Source organism: Coccinella septempunctata, chromosome 6, assembly GCF_907165205.1.
Source record: "Coccinella septempunctata chromosome 6, icCocSept1.1, whole genome shotgun sequence".
Lineage (NCBI taxonomy): Eukaryota > Metazoa > Arthropoda > Insecta > Coleoptera > Coccinellidae > Coccinella > Coccinella septempunctata.
In genome coordinates this window covers 16533771-16553573 of record NC_058194.1, presented here as the reverse complement: position 1 = coordinate 16553573, position 19803 = coordinate 16533771, and the positions used below count along the sequence as shown (strand labels likewise).

Genomic DNA, 19803 nt, shown 5'->3' with positions numbered 1-19803 from the left:
ATCTTTCAATACCAATTTAATTGGTTCTACAAAATAAACATCGGGTATCGAAGTCCCCCAAAAAATCAATTTCACAGCTTTTGACCGGTATTTGTATTATCTGCAACTTTATATCTTCATCTATTTTTTTTTATTTTCGATATTTCCTTCATCTTTCTCTAGAGATTCATACATTTCAATATCACTTTGGAAAACATAATACATATCAAAAAACTCAAAATATGCGGAAAATAATAATCAATGCAACCCTAGCAAAAAACAACAGCGAAAAACTACTTGCAATCTACAACATCCATTATCCCCTCCAGCTCCAGTATAGTGAAATTAAAGTTAATTGGGGGTACCTTGACTCGAAGAACTGAAGATGATCATCTCAGGAAATTCAGGATTTTCAATTAAGCTAGCGCTCTTTCATACCTACACGTATCTAATGGATTTGAGCGAAAATGAAAAATACTTTTATAATGCTCACAGTAATTTTCTTGGCTTTTTTCATTGAAAAACATCAAGTAACCCATTAGTTTCTTATCAACGAAAATTTCCGATTTAATTTTCAATTCTAGTGCTGCAAGGTATACTTACTTGATTCGTTGTTCAGATTCAACCCAATTTCCTAACTAATTAAAAGAGGAAATATATTAAACATAAGAACGCGCTCCTCTGACGGATGAAAATAATAACGTTTTTTGGGTCATTTGGTGCTTCTGATTATTTTCGTTGCATTTGTTAACTTGCTAATTCATAATCATATAATAATAATGCATAATTAAATAATAATCAATAACAATCTGAAGATAAAATTTGAATTGAAATTAAATCCATATTTTTAAAATCTTCAGTCTTACTTTGTTACAAAAATTCATGATGGCGGAGTACGATTATACGTTATTACAAAATAAAAAAAATTCATATCCTCTAGAAACTTCATGATAACCCACTAATAATTGATGAATTTTGCGGATAGGTGATGTTATTCCCACGATATATCTAATTATCAAATAATTATCTGAACTGAGAATTTAATCCTCGAAAAGCAGTGTAAAAACAGCGTTAAAGTAACTGACAGTGGGTTTTAAGAATTTTGAGTGGAAAGCTTTCGATATACAGGGTATTAATGAAGTTGCAAAAAATTGAAACGGTGAATCCTTATCAAGAAAAGTGTGGCTATTTCATATAAATTTTTTCTTCAGCCCCTGCCTAGATATAGAAGACCCAAAAGATGGCACCTGAAAATAAATTCTTAATTTTTTCTTAGAAACCTAGACATTCTATGGCAGCCAGAATGCAATTAAAAGAAAATGTTGGTGGTGTTTCATTGTAATGTTGGCATTAGATCCGCTGACTAGGTTAATTTAATTTCAAAGATAATCCCAGCCAATACGACTCGCTGCACTTTTCTGTTGATAAAGATTTGTATTCAATAGTTGTCAATTTTAGCAAGTGATTACAGAATACCGTCATAATGAATCAATCTATTGAAAATTTATTTTTTCATGGTACAATATGAATAAAGAAAGAGGTTTCCTGCGAAACAAATTTCAGAGGTGGATTTTTCTACCCCTTTTATATTGATAGTATGACCGCTCAAACTATTTATTTTATACTCCGTTTTTTGTGGAATCTCAAAATTGACATTCATTCGAATCATTTTATAACCAATTTTCATTTAATTTTGTGACCTTGTTTCCAAAACTGTGAAAATGATCGTAAGATGCAACCTCTGCGATTTAACTATAATCGTTTATAAAAAATTCATTGAATTAAAAGACAAATCATTAAGAAGTGCAACAAAAAGTCTCTAAAGAACAACAACTTCATTTCCCCATTTATTAAATGTGTTCGATGTAAGAACAATGTTCTAAAGTCCAAATGATCTAAAATCTCCATTAAATTAAATTATGGACAATAGGAATGAAAAACCTGCTTTAATAGTATAGCCTGTATTTATGGAGAAACCTTCATAAGAGAAGCATCACAATTATGTATTTGAATTGAAATAATCAAAATTTTATTGATTGAGAAGGTGGGAGGCTGAAGAAAGGAAATAATTTTTCCAACTAATCGATATAAGAATAGATCATATTTGGCCAAAGGACCAAAAAAGGTGGAACTTGGAAATTTCCATGCATGAGAAGTAAATCTATGGGTCAGTATCTATGATTTTCAAATATGCCAATATGACAAAAGTACCGAAAAAGAAACTCTCAAGAGAGTTTTTAACATTCTTAAGATTTTTATTCATTGTCTGACTCGTTGTCTGATGATGAATTCAAACACAGGCTCTGAAACGATGAACTCATCTATATTGTTTCAATATTATTCGTTAGGTAATATTGATTGACAAATGCAAAATATCTACAACTAATTTTTATTCTCACTTCTTCAGATGTTTCGAGAAATACCCACTATGAAACAGAAACATAAATTTCATTGCATTCCTTACTTTATTCATTTACTTTTTTTCTAGTGATTCAACTACTACAGTCGGTTCTTAATAAAATATATAGGTACAATAAAATATTCCTAGCTTTATCTGATGAATCAAAAAATTTGCGTTAATTACAATATTTATTTTCTGGAATTGACCAACGCCATGACACAAATATGGGAACAACATACTGACCACTATTATTAAAAGGTGATGAATATTCATCAGCCAAATTTCACAATTGTGATTCAACTCTCCCCATAAAGGCCCACTTCGACTGGATCCCCAAACAAGTTGAATTGACAATAGCAAATAAGTGGAGCATGATATTCAAAGCAAACATTATCGTATGTATTTGTCAATTTGGTGGGAACTACGGTTCGAAGTTAACCGTGTGAAATTTGGAGGATAGCGCAAAACATTGAATGTATTCAAATTTTATAATTATCTCCAAAAAGAGCAGAAACTAATCAAGTAAACATTTCAACACAGATAGTAGAGAACTCTGTTGATTCGATTGTGATATTATGACTTGTTTCGATTGAACTTCACGGTTTAAACTCATATTTTCAGAGAATCATTTACCTGCGACTTTGAACTGCAGCAGCAGATTTACATATTCGAGAATTTTTAATCTATTTATCATCCAATTAGACATTATTATTATGCACACAGTATGCTACAACATTCGGCAAAAAATTAGTATGGTTTATACATAGTTTTGGTTGGATAAACATCTCCTCAATTTTATTTTTTGCTGGATTGCACTTTTAATTTTGAGAGCTTTACCAAGTCTGCTTTATAAGCATGCAATTTCAACAAAAGACGTATAATTCCATACCACTTCCCTAGACTTTTATTGAAAATTACTGAAAGAAGCGCAAAATATATGTGTACGAAAATGTACAATTTATCTGATACGAAAAAATTTAAAATTAAAGAACTAAAATTATTATAAATATCAAACGTCATACGGTTAAGGAATTATTGGAAAGTTTTAAATTTATGTTGAATTTCTGATGTTTTTGACGATTTCCTCTTTTCATTTGTATATTTGCATTAATTATGAGAATAAATAATGTTATATTATGTAATATTATATCGATTGAAATTCAATCTGGAAGGATTGTGCATCTTCTGGAACTCTTTAGAGTCTCTGAAACAAAATCAATTAAAAAATTGGAATAATTGATTTGCTCCTGCGTAAACTCTAGCACTTATCTCAAAGTTTCATTTTTCGTTCATTGTCAGGCAACAATTTCATTCTATCTGATTTGCTCCTGACAAATTAGTGCAAATTAGTTAGAATTTACGCAGAGGCAAATCAATTATTTCAATTTATTAATTGAGTTTGTTTGTTCAGTTCTATGTATTTCAAAGGATGGGAAAAGTTGACATATATAGATGACAGTTAGGTACATATTGGTGAATGGAAAAGCTAAGCCTTCAATTCCTCATTGGAGTAGGTATTCCTATAAAATTCTTTAGCTATATTCGTACCCAAGAACAAAGGTTTCGTTACTTACTCTTGTCGTTTATCACATAGGATCTTGAATTACCGTGAAGTTTTGGTATCTGGTAATGTTTTATATATTGTTTTTCAAGCTTCTTAGGTTGTATGTAATGAGATTATGAAAAAAAAAATTCACGATTTGAATATAATATTTCTCATAAAAGAACGAATAGTATAGAAGAGGACTAAAAGTGTGAAGGTAGTAAAAACAATGACTGATAGAGAGTTTTTTTTAAAAAAAATGGCTTTGACTATTATTAATGTCTCGCACTGGCAGTTAGTGGTTTCGAAACTTGTAAGCCTTACTTTTTAAGAAGAATTTTTTAGAATAAATTATAATATGAAGAAATTTATGTTAGTTGAAAATTCAAAGGACCGATATTGCAATGAAACTAATGATCGATCATGATTCGATGGGACTATAGGAGGGCAAAAATATTCTTCGCAACCTGAAACCGCCAGTGAGTTTTACTTTTTAGTTTTTTGTTACATAGATAATAATAATAGTTGAAACCGCATATAGTATTTGTTGCATCTATACTGGTGTTTGCAGCTTTTTACACCCTATTAATTGTAACTTTGATACGAACTTTCAAAATATAATTGTTGCAGAAGAACTGACTTGAGAATTTGAAAAAAATCATCAGAATCAAATGTGTGGTTCAAAAGATATGTGAAATTTTTGGAGGATGTTTTTTTCTACGGTCAATGTATATAAATTAGACAGAATTCATGGAATGGCCAGATTGACATGATTTTTCTCAATTACAGGTTAATTTCTTCTTGTTTTGGATGCTAAGATTAAATTATAATTTAATGGGCAAGTTTCCTAAAACTCCAAAATCGAATTTAAGATTATTTATGGAAACCCTTTTCCATTAGTTATCCAACACCTGAAAGATTCGCTTCAAAATTCAGAAATTTCAGAAATACACCCTTCGAAACTTTATTACTTTACTAATGGGAATTCAAAACAAGCGATACGCCCTCTGGTGGCTATTTTCGTAAATAAAAAGTTAAGGCACTTTTGTCATTTGTTTGTTTACATCATAGACCTAATAAAATAAAATGTATTATTAGGTCTATGGTTTACATCGAGGAACGTAGAACAATGACGTAAAGGCATTAACTTTTTACTTCGAACTGTCACCACTATGTCGCTGCAATCTAAATTTGAATTCCCAATAGTCTAGTAATTTTTGTTAATTCGACAACAGCGGAACCGATCAAGAAGATATCCACAGATTGCATAAAATTTTTTCTGTAATCCGTGTCTATACTTTCTTAAAACCGATGACATTTTGTGTCATTGTTTGTTTTTCTTGTCGAATTTGATCACAAAACTTGATATTTATTACGTCTATGTTGATCAGAAAACTTTCATGACCATTATTGACTCAAAGGGCGTTGCCGGATTGTGAAAATGACGTAGAATGTTCATAAGAGAGCACTTCCAAAATCAGAATTTTCGAAAGTGAATAAAGACAAAATGCAATATGATAAAATTCGAAAAAAATATAAAGATTTTAATAACATATATTTTGAAATTTAGGAAAATACCCCATTCTAATATGCAATCAGTGTTCCGTCCAAAAGGAATTGGGAAGCTTATTTACTAATTAATTGTGAAAAAACCAATTTGTTCGAAATAATCATTCCAATGAAGAATAACTGCATGTGTTCCCTAAAGGCTCTTTGTTGTTTCCCACAATGTATTAAGTCGAGCCAACAGGGTTCTGAATATTTCATAAATGTTTGCCACTGGGGTTACCGGTCTCGTACATTACGTATATGTAATTCTGAAGATTAATTTACCTGTTGAGAAACGAGACAACAATGCTCTCATCCCCGTTATTCATTAAACGAGAGTTCAAAACTAATTCGACACATTCAGTATGTACATTCATTCTTAACTATTTTCCAGATTATTGAATATTCATTTCATCAATATACAGAGTGTCTGCAAATAAATGCGAAGGACTTAGGGAGATGATTCCTCGATAAAAATAAGCAGGGGTAGTTCCTATAAATTTTTTTCGAAATCGACCTCCCTTCCAAGATACAGCCTCTGAAAGGCAATGGCGGATTGACAGTTTTCAATTTTTTTACTTGTTCTAAAAAACACTGAGTCATAAATCTATACATAATATGAAATTTTAAGTAGATGTTACTCACACAATTTTTTTAGATCTCATAACTTTATTATTAGGGGTTGAAAATTACAACCACTTACGATGTTTCCTCAAAGATTGTTTTCGTGGGATAAATTTTCGAAAAATAAAATTCGAAATTTTTCAAGACAAATTTTTCCTCCGAATTGAATGGGAAATCATAAGAGAATTATATTTTTCGAAAATCTATCCCACGAAAACAATCTTTGAGGGAACATCATGAATGGTTGTTATTTTCAACCCCTAATAATAAATTTATGAGATCTAAAAAAATTGTGTAACATCTACTTAGTGCTTCATATTTATTATTACGTACCTATAGTTTTATGACTCAGTGTTTTTTCGGAACCCGTAAAAAAAATTAAAAGCTGTCAATTCGTCATCGCCTTCCAAAGGCTGTATTTTGGAAGGGAGGTCCATTTCGAAAAAAATTTATAGGAACTACCCCTGCTCATTTTCATCGAGGAATCATCTCCCTGAGTCCTTTGCATTTGTTTACAGACAGCCTGTATAGGTAGGTACATGCCTTGGTCTGTAGCGATGTTAAAAAATGTTCGTTAAGGGAAAGTAATACCTAAAATATTATCTGCATTCAAAAATGGTATTCATTAGTTCTTAATTTAATGTTTCAATTTTCTATGTGAAGCTTTAATTTTTTTTTAAATTCAAATTGAAGGACGTCTAAATGTCAACCCGTCTCGTTTTTTCAATTTAGTTGGATTTTTTATGAGAAAAAAAAAGTTGAACTTTATTGTCTATAAAACTTGTTTTCACAATCATATTTTGACATATTTCGATAAAAATAGCGACGGGATGACATCAGCGATTCAGTTATATATTGCAAAAAATTATATAGTGATATATACCAAAATTACGGCTAGCAGTGGTTGTTTTTTAATATTTTAAGCCCGTTTGCAACAGCCGAGAATTGTCTGGAGAATTCTCTACAAAATTCTCGCAAGAAAACGGCAGAGATTATTTAGTACGCAACTCAACAGAGAATTCTACCGAAAGTGCGTATGTAACGGTACATAATTCACGGCGCATGAAATCTCGAGTAAATTTTCTAGAGAATTCTCGGTTGTTGCAAACGGGCTTAAAAGGCAAACCTATGGTCGCATTCAGCGGACGAAACAGTTGCGCAACTGTTAATTAAGGCATCGCATCGCATCGCATCCGACGGAATTGAGGAACGAGAATTAAATTCCGACCGATGATGCGTGCTGTGCAGGCCGATCCCTACATATGTGCGATACCAATCGGAGATTGCCGCGGCATCTGCGTCATTTTACAAGTCTCTACATGCAGCGGCTTGTACAGGTAGTCATACGAAATACGAATTCACGGCAGAAGTATGAGTTTTCAGGAGAACTTAATACTGCGCGTACAAAATTATAATGAATTGTACAATTTAAGTGACAGAAATTACAGCAACCATTTTTTTTTTCGTCCTTCATCAAGTCCGGAAATAAATATTCTCCAAAATCCTTCCTTTTTTACATATGTCATGTATCCACATTCGTCTACGATTCCTTCGCTTTTGAAACTCTTCTTCCTCCAGAACAAACGCTAGTTCCTCACCGCTTGAAGTCATATTCGCAACTAATCTATTCTATTCCTCCGGCGATTCCGATGTTATATGTGCGATACCTTTAATATAAAAATTCCGCCGCTGCCGTGCCGTTCCTTCCATGCCGTCCGTCCGATGCCGATGTATGTGCGCTTACCTTTACCAAACGCTAGCGGAAACGTTCGGTGAAATATGCGCTACATTCTCAACACGTTCTGGAGCGGACGCCACTTTTCGGAGCGGATTTGATTTGTGCTAGGTAGCGGTAGCGGAAAGGAGCGAAAGTTGTATTTGAGTTTGTTGATGAAAATGAAATGGAAATTGATGGTTAGAAATATAGAAGGATGTTGAATTTTCCATTTTTATATACAGGTAGGTAAGTAGATGAACCGCAATTGATACAGAGTACACCTAGTAAGTAATTTTTCACACAAAAAAACTGACTTAACCAGCACAAGGTTAACGAAACTTAAAAAATCCGTTTATTTACGTCTTTCCTACAGACTTCTCAACCAATCAGCTCATCCTGACAGCTTGTTGGACTGCCTTATATCCTATCTCGGCTTGCCAGCGGACGTTCAACATGTTCCCGACCGCTACCGCTACAGATGGGTAGCAGAAGCGCTTTGCGCTCCGTCCGCTGAATGCGACCATAGGTCTTGTCTCCTAGTTGGCAGCCCAAGTGGAAAGTAGCAGACAGTTTACTTCATCTTAAACTGCTGTAGATTATACTCCGAGAAGACACATCCGCTGGAAGCTTATTCCAAAATCTCTAATTCGGTGAAAGCAAGATTTCGGGTAAGCTGAGCAAAGAAATATAAAACTTTTTTTCGATGTTCAAACGGTCGCGCCTGTTAAAGTTGGGCAGCCAATCACTCGTACTTTTCTTTTCCGTATAGAACCTAAGAGTTTGAGTGCGGAGCTTCAAACATGCTAGCAGTATTCAAGTATTTAGGTACTCGAAAATTTAATTTCTGCTAATTCTGCTACAATGTTGAATCCTCTACTATATCAGAAAAAAAAATCATGAATCAATTCTAAGACTGGACCTGTATTCGATTGAAGGATATTTTTAATTGATTCTCTGAAGAAAGTACCCGGGTATATAATAGATCTGACAAATCACTGCTTGACAGATTCTTCCATCATAAACGTAGAGTAAAAATTTCTGGATGATGTAAACAATATTGAATCGACATTAATATGAAATCCGATGGTTTAAACTTTGTACATAATTTGGAATCACTCTAATTCGAATTATAAATGTTTGTAACATTGCAGTGGGCTTTGAATTATTCTTCCGCCGCTCCAAGCTAATGAAAATATCATTGAATATCGAAACTAACACACATTATATTCATTGAAATTTCATACACCGTCCGTTACAGAAACCGAAAAATTATTCAAATATCCGAATGAGACTATAGCGACGCCAAATATTTTATGCTACTTCTACGAATCTCGTTTCTTAACCCTCTAATACCCAAGTCCGCCTTGAGACTGGTTGCATATAAGTGGATACAAAATTATTCTGCCCATGTCCGCCTTCAGTGTAGGTTCATTTTGTGAGTATACAGGTGTTATGTAAATCAGTTAACTATTTGCGAAAAAAAGATGTAGATTACATAAGCTAATTTGAAACTATACGGAAATAATTTTAAAAAGGAAAAAAAACTTGGGCATTGGAGGGTTAAACACTTTTATAGACTCTTCAAGTCTCAAAGTGAAACTCTTTCTATTCTGCCTTGAGCTAAACACTGACAGTTTTTATAAATTTGTGTTTTTTTCTGTCTATAACCCAATATTTCTTGAAATATAATTTCATATTTGCTCGAGTATTCAAAAATTTGCGAAATAAGATCTACTCTTGACTAAACAAAATGTTTCAAGTGATCATGTAGAGAAAAATGCATCAATAATTGCTTTTCGGTGAATCCTTCATAGTTCTTGTTTTTAAATGTAAATTCCTCAATTGAATTATGGATTTTCAAAATGTTTTTATACTTTGACCTTCAGTTCAATCTTCTAGTTATGGAATCTTACGTTCCATTATTGAAATTACTCATTACTTTTTTATTTAGGTACGACCTGCCACTCTGCTCTCACCATAACATTATCGATCGTTGGGTGTTTAGTACCCCTTCCGCCAAACAGAAGTGCAGATTAAATTGAAACAATAAAATAACTTCAGCACTGAAAGTCGTGCATTCACCATTTTGTATAACTAACTTATAATGCACGCTGAAGTCTAATTATAGGCTCGCAAAATAACAAAATCCAGTATTTTCTGTGTGATGACCGAACAAATGTTTAACATTTTTTTGTTGAATAATTTTCAGTTTTTTTTTGACACTATAAATAGCGATATAAGAATTGAATTTCATGGTAATTATGACTTTCTCGCAAATCGTTCAGACTTTCCAGATTTCCGATATACATAGCTAGAAAAATGTTTTTTTATAAATCCATCCTCGTTAATCTAGCCTTTTACGAGTATAATGAAACAAATAACTACTTTCAAAATTATTTGGACGCAGTTAATTCAATTTTTTTCGGCATTATCGTCAGAAAATATGAATTTTACATGCTAGTATTTTGATAATACTCCCCACCATATTTCGAACACAATGATCGATTTTGTCAGTGAAAGACACAAATATTAATGATTTTATTATATTATTTAGCATATTTTGGAAAATAACTTGGACAACAACATGAATGTTAGACCACACACATGTCCTGCAGAACTCTTATGCAGCCACTTTGACATTACGATTAACAAGGATGAAAAGGACTTCATATACAGCAAATGAATAGGTGCATTTCAGATTCTTGTATAACGGCTGAAGGTGGTCACTTTCAGGATTTATTATGATATTTAATTTTCAAAAAGTTTTAAATGGTTTGCTTAGTTTTAATTATTTGATATTTTTACCAGTTCTTAATAAAAATGTCCATATAATATCCGCCTTCTAGGTAAATTAGAGTTCCAAGGTTATTGCAGCCTGTACGATTCACGCTACGTACCTGTCGATAAATTTTTTTCTTTAAAACCGTTCATTTTAGCAAGAATCAAGCTATCAATAATTGATTTTTTTCATGATATAATATGAATAAGGTGAGAAAATTCTTGCGAAAAATGTTTGGGATGGCATCTTTTACTCTTTGCAATTATAGGGAAACACAAACAAATTTATTTTCATTGCTTTCACGCTGTCATACAATGTCTACTCAATTCCATTAAAAATTGCATTTTTGGTTCAATCCTTCGGAAGGGGCTGCTCAAAAAAAAAATTTATTCGATAGACCCACAGTATTTTTAGAAAGAAATCACCCTTTAATTGTTCCGCAACAATTCATTCACTACATGATGTAAGATGTAAATAAATTTTATTCATTTCAAGTATGAAAAATTCGAAAGTACCTAAGTGGCTTTTGATGGGCCGTATACTTTGTATAAAAAACTATGACACACTAAACATATCACTCTTGAGTTGGGAGTATGATCAAGCATCGTATACCTAAGTTGTCAAATTATTTTCGAGAAAATACTAGGCTGAAGAATATTCAGAAACAGTAGAAAAATGCCCTAGAATTTCCAGAAAGAAGAAGCCAATGCCACGACAAATTGCATTATTCACACAATGATCATAGCCAAGAAAGACCTGAATGAACCGTCTCACAAATGATAATGTGTAGGAGAGATATTATAGATAAGAAAAAATAGATTTTTGCTATCCATAGATTAGAATAATTCGTGTAGATAAAAAAGATTCTTTATTTTATCAACTTTCAATGTTTGACTAGATACGATAAGTATAATTTTCTAAGAAATGGGGATGTTATTGAATATTAGCTTAGGGAATCCTGCAGAGAATTATCTAAATTACTGAGAATTTCTAGTCTATGGTCTTTACTTGTATGAATATATTCGTTGTAGCTTCATAGTAATAAGAATGTGTAACTTTTATTCAGGATAACACGAATTTTACGTGCAACCATTGAGTATTGAGTTAAGTATAATAACAGAACAGCAAATATGAGTGATCCTTTAAATAGATCGAGTCCCTCTCAAAATTGCCCATCTCAGAATACGTGCAAAAGGATTTTCAATGAACACTGCCCAATAGAATACCCGAAAAACAACATTTTACTTGGATTTAATTGAGTTTTGCTTGAATAATTAATTGTTTTTTTCAATGTATCATTTATAAACTATATAAGCGTTTATTTGTAATTATTTGGTAATTTTAAAATGGAAAAAAATTCTTATCTTTTTTATTTTTATTCTTATTTCACGATATAACAGAAATATAACTATTCTCAAATTCAGCGGAACAAAATGACCCAAAATTCAATATTAAATCCCATGTCTCAAAATTAATGATCCTTATAGCTATGAATGTACTTTATTGCGAGTGATTGAAAATAATTAGAACCAGAAAAAGAGTTTATTCAGAATCCGCTTTATCTCATTGGTCAATGTACTCACGCCAAAAGCTGTGGTGCCCAAAAAGATAGGTATCACGTTTATTCAAAATGAATAAATTTTTTCATTCTCGCTCGAATTCAATATTTATAATACCCGGACGACGTCAATTTCGAAGTAAATTGGAAATAATATTCAAATACGTACCTGACACCACCGCATTTTAAATCAGTAGGGTAGTAACCCTTATCGAGATCACTGGAACATAAAATTGCACTCTATGCACTATAAATATCTTACTGGTACACAGCAATGCTGAGCGTCAGACAACCATCCGATTCATATGAAAAATATAGCTGTGAGATCACGAATATAATATTGAAATTTGTGACTGTGGCCGACTGCTTTGTATGTGATTTATACACCGTATCGCCGGAATCGCAGGATGGGGCATCATCGGAAACCTTGTACCATGACGTTATGGAGGGACAAAATGCCAAATATCGGGTTTATTCACTCCCGCGAAACAACAGACGTTTAGACACGGTGAGTGCAGGAAACTGAAAAATGGACGTAATGTGAAGCAATGAGTCACGCCTTAATTACCCCTGTATAACTATCCAGAGAAAAATTTAATAGTGGAATAACGAGATTGAATACGCAAACAATGATCTTACTCGCTCTTTGGAATATAATTTATGAGATATAATTACGTTTTATGCTTCTTGAAGATTTTATCAATTCTGTTTGAAGGCTTGAGTATCGACATTCTTCTAGGACGGTGGTTATAACGCGTGCAAATTCTGATGCGATTTTTTTTCGGGTGGGAACTTTTCATCAGTATTTTACAATCCACCGAACACATTAGCTTCTATTGAAAATTATGGTATCTAATGAAGTTTTGCCTGCATTATATCATTACTACTAAGGTCCATTGTCCACAATTTCGAATTATTGTCATATATACATACAGGCTGTTCGAAAACAAAGATATAGACCAAAGTTACACTATTTCAAATGTAACACCCTATATTTAACCTCAAAAATGGAATGGCAAGCTCAAATTATAATGAGTTTCTTCAGATTACTTTATAGCTCAGAAGCACCCTTTACGAGATCATGGCTAAAAATCGAAAATATGTAGTTTTTTAAAATAGCAATTACTGAAGAAACTAGTTGCGCCAGCGATACAGACAGAATTTTTTCGAGAAGACAAGTTGTCTACTCTTACATATAAAAGAATTTCAACTTGGTAATATACAGAGTGATAATAATTAATTGTCAAACATCAACTGATCAACTACAAATAATCGTCGAAAAATTTCTTATTTCAAATGGCACATTCGGTATTTCTATATCTCGTGGAACGTAAAAATTAATTTCGAAACTATATTCATAAAATTTTCCTACATCTGAACATATGATAGTTTCTGAGCAATTCTCGATTTTTGATACAAAACTAGTAAACCATTTTCGCCATTAAATCATAAATGGTCCTTCTAAGGTATAAAGTCAGCTGAAGGAAATCATCATAATTTGAGCTTGCCATTCCATTTTTGAGGTCAAATACAGAGTGTTACATTCAAAAAAGTGCAACTTTGGTCTATACGTATTCGAGGACCCTGTATATATGACAATAATTTTAAATTGTGCTTTTGAACACCCTACACACACCACAAAAGAAATTCTCAAAATATCTTCATTTACTCCCTCAAAATGAGCGCCGGGACTGGTGTGGGCCACCCGGTGTAATTAATATAACCTGGAAGAGAATGTGAAAGGAGGAATATCCAAATTCAGAGCATATTGAAAAATTAAAATTCTCCTCGGTCGGTGCATAGATTATATATATAATAGTTTAAATATATAAAAGGTCGTATATATAATTGGTCTATATATATAAAGGTCTGTAATAGATCACTGATCTAGATTGGGCTATTAACAACTTGAATTCGATATTCCACCCAAGATGTCAATCATCCTTGAATGAACTATAAGTATCAGAATGACTCCCCCCACTTAAATCGTTTTTCATATAAATTCAATGATAATTAATTAAAATAATTTGTGGCTCTTGCAATTGGTAAGTAGGAGTTTCTTGGTAATTTACCAGCGACATTTTTTGTAGTGTATATGAAGTAATAATTGGTCTGTTTTGGTTCGCTTTCATGATGGTGATCTGAATAAAACAGTCACACATACACGTTATATATATACAAGGGACTTTAGAATGAAGTGATAATCCACTCCATAAAAGAGCAATTCGGAGCAATGAAAAATTGAAAATATATTGTTCTTTGTATTTTTTCAAAATAATAATTCCCTGTATACCACTTTGCATTCATGTGTACCACAGTTACAAATAAAGTCCAATTCTTCGATTTCTTTTCTTATATTGGTATATTCTTCATAGGAATACTATTGGACATGTAGAAAACCACTGGAACAATATTTTCTTGAAAAGCAAATTTAGAATTACATAATATAATGTGTAGCCCAATCCAATTGAAATTTCACCTAGGAATTAGACAAAAGAAGCTGGAAACTCGTATGCACACCTTCTTTTTGGCGTTCTTAAAGTGGTCCCAAAAGTCTCATAAAATCTCGTATCAGCGTCGTGAGCTATTCAAGGTCAAAGGTCGATGTTTCGCGATTATCTCGGTTCTATGGCTCCTACAATGTTAATGTCTATAAATCTATATATTTGTTAATATATAGATATAGAATTAGAACTTGTAGAGCATGAAATTTGAGAAAAACTAGATGAATTAAAATGGTTTCTTTTTTCATATCTCCAATAATGGACAATTTTTTTGTGGAAGAGATACACAGACCTTATGTTACTGAGAAATGATTTGGTAATTGAAAGGGTTTTTCATCAAACCTTCTTCTATTAATAAGATATATTTAGTTTTTTTGAGGTCAAATACAGAAGTGATTAATATTTTTAATTGTTATCGAAGACATGCCTCTGTCGTAGGTTAGTATTCAATCTGGTTCATCTTAATTTTAAATCAAATGAACATTTGATTGATACGTTCTTTATTCAGTGACTTAACTGTTGGTCTAATTGTTGAGCACCAATAGCGACTTGACAAGACGTTGATGTAGGTTAGAAACATTGCTGTCCCTTCTATGCTGCCCTGTTGTATTCCCAGCTGTATCCGTTGTTCTCGGGACCTTATCCTATCCATTTACGCGGATTTTCAAAAATTCATACCATATCCTCTGAAAATCTGACACATTGGAAAAAAAAATTGTTTTAATCATTTTCAACACTTCTGTACGGCCAGCCCCACCACGCAAACAACCAGATTAACATGAATGTATTATCAGAGACACGTAGGGCATATACAATATCTTACTCTGACACGCTCGAGTATGTACATCTGACGATCTTTATTTACATCTTTGAAAACCTGCGTACGCTTTCCCCATCGCAGAAACTGCATAGGTACATCATAGAAACTCCTTTTTTTGAAACAGATTATACGATTTTCACAAAATGAGTTTTTAAACCACGGCACTTGTTTCGCTATCACAATAGCATCTTCATCTAATCTTCTAAATCCCCTAGGTCTTCACGACGCTCGAGTAAATCCCAGTTTAGCGTCGTGGGCTTTCCAACTATTCAATGTCCATCAAGTATAAGAATAACAATTTTATCTTTTTCAGTTATGTAACCACATCAGTTTTTTCTACAAAATTCAGCTAACGAGAATACCTCAATACCTACTTCGAGCAACTGAACATCTATCGTTGTGCTCCTGTTTTGTAGAAAACGAATATTAGATTGCATATAGAAGGTGTGCAAATATGAGAATTGTTACATTTTCATTTGAATTTCAAAAACGTTTACTGCTCATAGAGTATAGGAACAATGAAAATGTTTTTAATGAAAATTTTACCTGAAAATTAAAATTCGAATTCAATGAGTCTAACTGTTTCAACCCTATAATATAATAGTTGGGGAGCCGAAGAGGGAAATTCAGGATTCACTCGAGCGTGTCAGATTAATATAAGGGGACATACCTCGGACCCTGTAGAGTACTTCTACCAAAAATTAGACCTGTATATAGGGGGAATTGTCTAGAACAGCTTGTCTGAATGGTATAAAAAAAAACGATCATTGTACATACTCGAGCGTGTCAGATTAAGAAATATGTGGTTAATTACATGTTGAAAAGTATATATTCTCTTAATCTGACAATTTAAGCGTGTCGAAAATGTGTGGGAGGGCGCCAAAGTTGCAAAAAAACGTCACGCGTACATTCTCGAACGCGGTGGCGTTTTTTTTATTTTGAAGCTAATGATTCAAGAATAACGGAAAACATATAACCTGACAGTTTTAGAAAGCCGAAACAATGAAAATGGGCCATAAAGGTTACAAAAATCAGTTTTTTTGCATTATCTCCTTCCCTGGGGTTCCAATCTTTTTCGCATTCATTATAAAAGTTGTAGAGAATAACATTTTCTACAAATTTTGTCCCAAGCAATTTTTTCTACGTTCAAACGTTTTGAGATATATGGCGATTAATGCGAGGTGTTTAGCGATACATGTTGAAGCGAAAATTCACTCGTTGGAAAATAGTACATTCTAAGGTTCAGCCTCAGACAGCACTAAAATTTTCGTGACTAATTTCGAAATTGTCATCATAGAAATTCCTTGTCATTTTGACAATTGTAGATTAGACTGGGATTCTACATTGACCTTGCCCTTTCGCATGTGTGGCTAAGCTCCTCGCCCTTATCGCCCTCTAACTCGAGAACGGTTAAGAGTACTTCTAGTAAACACGACAGAAGTATACTAAGTCCAACATTTCTACAATGTTTTTTTAAAGAAATACACATCTTTTACGATTCCTTCTTGACCACACGATAGAAGCTCAACTCGGCCAAGATATAGAAAATATTTTTCTCCACGCATAATGAAGAAATATGACCTTGTAACCATCAGAAGACCTACTTAATGCAGACATTTTGCAACCCTATTATTCAAGAAATCAGAAATAACCACACGCAATCGTGATTTCCTCATTAGGTTGGGCTGAATTCGGGGTTCATGTTGAGTACTGTCAGTTGAATTCGTCAACATCATGTTCCTAGAAAGGTCAAACGAGGAAACATGGTCGGAACTGAAAGGAAAAAGCGGACGTGATTGCTCGACCGTATCACGTCCGGTCCAAATATTGACCAAATTGGAAAAATATCTGAGAGTGAATCTGTGTTGGTTTCAAGGCACTGTTTTGTTGATGATTACAATCTGGAGATAATAGCATGGGCCATCTAAATTATTTCGGACACCTTTTATGCCATTATATTCAAATTAAGGAGGTGTATTACCAGTATTTTCGTCAGTGACAAGCAATCAAATCGGTAATAATGCAGGGACGTACTTTTTACTAGCTAGAATGAATAATAGTTTCCTGAAACTTTTTAGGGTTTTTCACTCCCAATCTCTGGAACAAAATCAATTGAAAAATTGAAATAAACGATTTGCTCCTGTGTAAATCAACTAGAAAAATTGTTGCCTGACAATGAACTGAAAATATAGAAGTTTGAAATTATAATTTCATATTGTAACGTTTCGGAGTCTATATCAGACGAAAATCAATTTTCGAAAATCTCCTGAATTGTATCTAAGATGTTTTTAGACATCTTAATTGTATCTTTTGTTTGACATTAATTGTCAATACATAGAAATAGACATTGCATAGAAACGTTTATTAATTCAATTTTGAAATTATCGGATGACAGTTCTTTCTTCAGTAAATTAATCCAAATATGATCTATTCCTTGCCAAATTATTATTTGGATCTAATAAAATCTTTCGTTTATAATGGTCCGGCTCCGTCATTAAAATGTTACTGTTATTCCAATCCATCATGTGGTCTCCTGTGTTAGAACAAACATAATCTACGATCTGTGATCTATTAATTTCTCTATTTTTATGTTGGCGTTTTCTTATTTCTAGAGGTTTAGACGTTTCACATGTAATTTTTACCGCAAATACAGGGAATATTTTAAATTCAATTTTTTGATTTCTGTTTTTCATTCAAAGGTTTAGTTTTTGTTAATACAGATCTTAAATCATTTCATGTTTTCAAAAGAGTTTCTATGTTGAATTTGGAATCAATTCTTTTTATTTTTTTCTGAAAGGCCATTAACATAAGGAATTACGTTCAATAAATTTGGTTGTTCTTGACGGTTTGTTGGTTGTTATGATTTTGGTTAGTCATTTTTCTCTCTAAATTTAATATTATTTTTTCAATAAAATTTTTCGGGTATTGATTATCCCTAAGAAAATTTTAAATGAAGTAAATTTCACACAGGAGACCAAATGATGAATTGGAATAACACTAAAATTTTAATGACGGAGCCGGCCATTATTTATTTATTTATTTATTTATTTAAACGGTACAACCATTTTACATGATAACGAGAAATAATGCACAATAATAAAACAACAAAAATAACACAGCTCAGCTGAAGGCCCAGAAAACACAAAAAAATGAACATTATTTTTTTTTTTTTTCAAGAATCATTGAAATATCTTTTGATAGCGAATAGGGACTCATTCAGCAAATCCAAACCCGATTCATTAGATGCTCTCATTGCCCTATCCACCGGGTTGTTATAAGAATAGTTCCTGGAATGAAACTCAGGTACGAAAAAATTTCTATGATGCAAATTAACATTTACTGCATTAATATTCAATCTTTCCAATAGATAGGGACAATCAATGAGGTCATTAAGGAGCTTATAAACAAACATTATCCCGAAATTTTTTCTTCGTTCGTGAAGAGGTTTCAAGGATAAGCCGGACATCAATAAACCATAGTCAATTTCACTCGACGGAATGCCCCGCTTATATCCTATCCACCTCAAAAACTTTTTCTGTACCCTCTCAATATTATCACTGTGGACCTGGTAGTATGGTGACCAAACGGTAGAGCAGTAATCCAAAATGCTCCTGACGTTAGCTACATATATGTTTTTTATAGCATCGATGTCATTAAAATCTTTTGTATTCCGTTTAACGAAACCCAGCATTCTGAAAGCTTTACGAATGGTTAAATTGATATGGGAAACAAAATCAAGCTTGGAATCGAAGTAGACACCCAGATCCCTTATAACCTCTACCCCATCCAAAAGTTGCCCCGAAATATAGTAACTGAACTCAATTGGGGACCAACCCCTGAAGAAACGCATAACTTTACACTTGGTTATGTTCAGTTTCATTTCGTTCTTAACACACCAACACATCAATGCATCCAAGTCGGCTTGTATCAGTGAGCAATCTGAATAGCTAATAATCTCCCGAAAAAGCTTCAGGTCATCGGCGAACAATAAAAAAGAGCAGTATGATAAAACCTCGTATACATCATTGATAAATAATAAAAACAACAGAGGAGACAGAGAAGAACCCTGAGGCAACCCAGATATTGCTTCAAACTCTCCAGAACAAACATCGAAAATCTTCACCCTCAATTTGTTGCCTTTAATTCTGTCAACCAACCAACTTAACAGCTGTCCTCTCACCCCAAGTGCTTCGATTTTCAAATGTTCGTCGGCTGGTTCCACTTTGATAGATTCCAATGATGTACAAATTATATCGAGTAAAACATTATTAGAATTGAATACTTCGTTGACCTGTCGCAAATTTAAAAAGACAAGAAATTCCACAAGAAC

General features: G+C 33.0%; 1 protein-coding gene across 3 annotated transcripts in view; it reads right to left on the bottom strand.

The window, feature by feature from the left end:
* Window positions 1–12638, bottom strand: part of LOC123315198 (eukaryotic translation initiation factor 4B) — a 33509-nt gene extending 20871 nt beyond the window's left edge. Inside the window, exon 1 of one of the 3 annotated variants that reach the window (XM_044900794.1) lies at window positions 12319–12638. In XM_044900794.1, the coding sequence (XP_044756729.1) occupies window positions 12319–12333 (15 nt within the window). In that variant the 5' untranslated portion in view covers window positions 12334–12638. The remainder of the gene's footprint in view (window positions 1–12318) is intronic. The other 2 variants (XM_044900792.1, XM_044900793.1) reach the window with 2 other exon arrangements.
* Between the last annotated feature and the right edge of the window lie 7165 nt (window positions 12639–19803).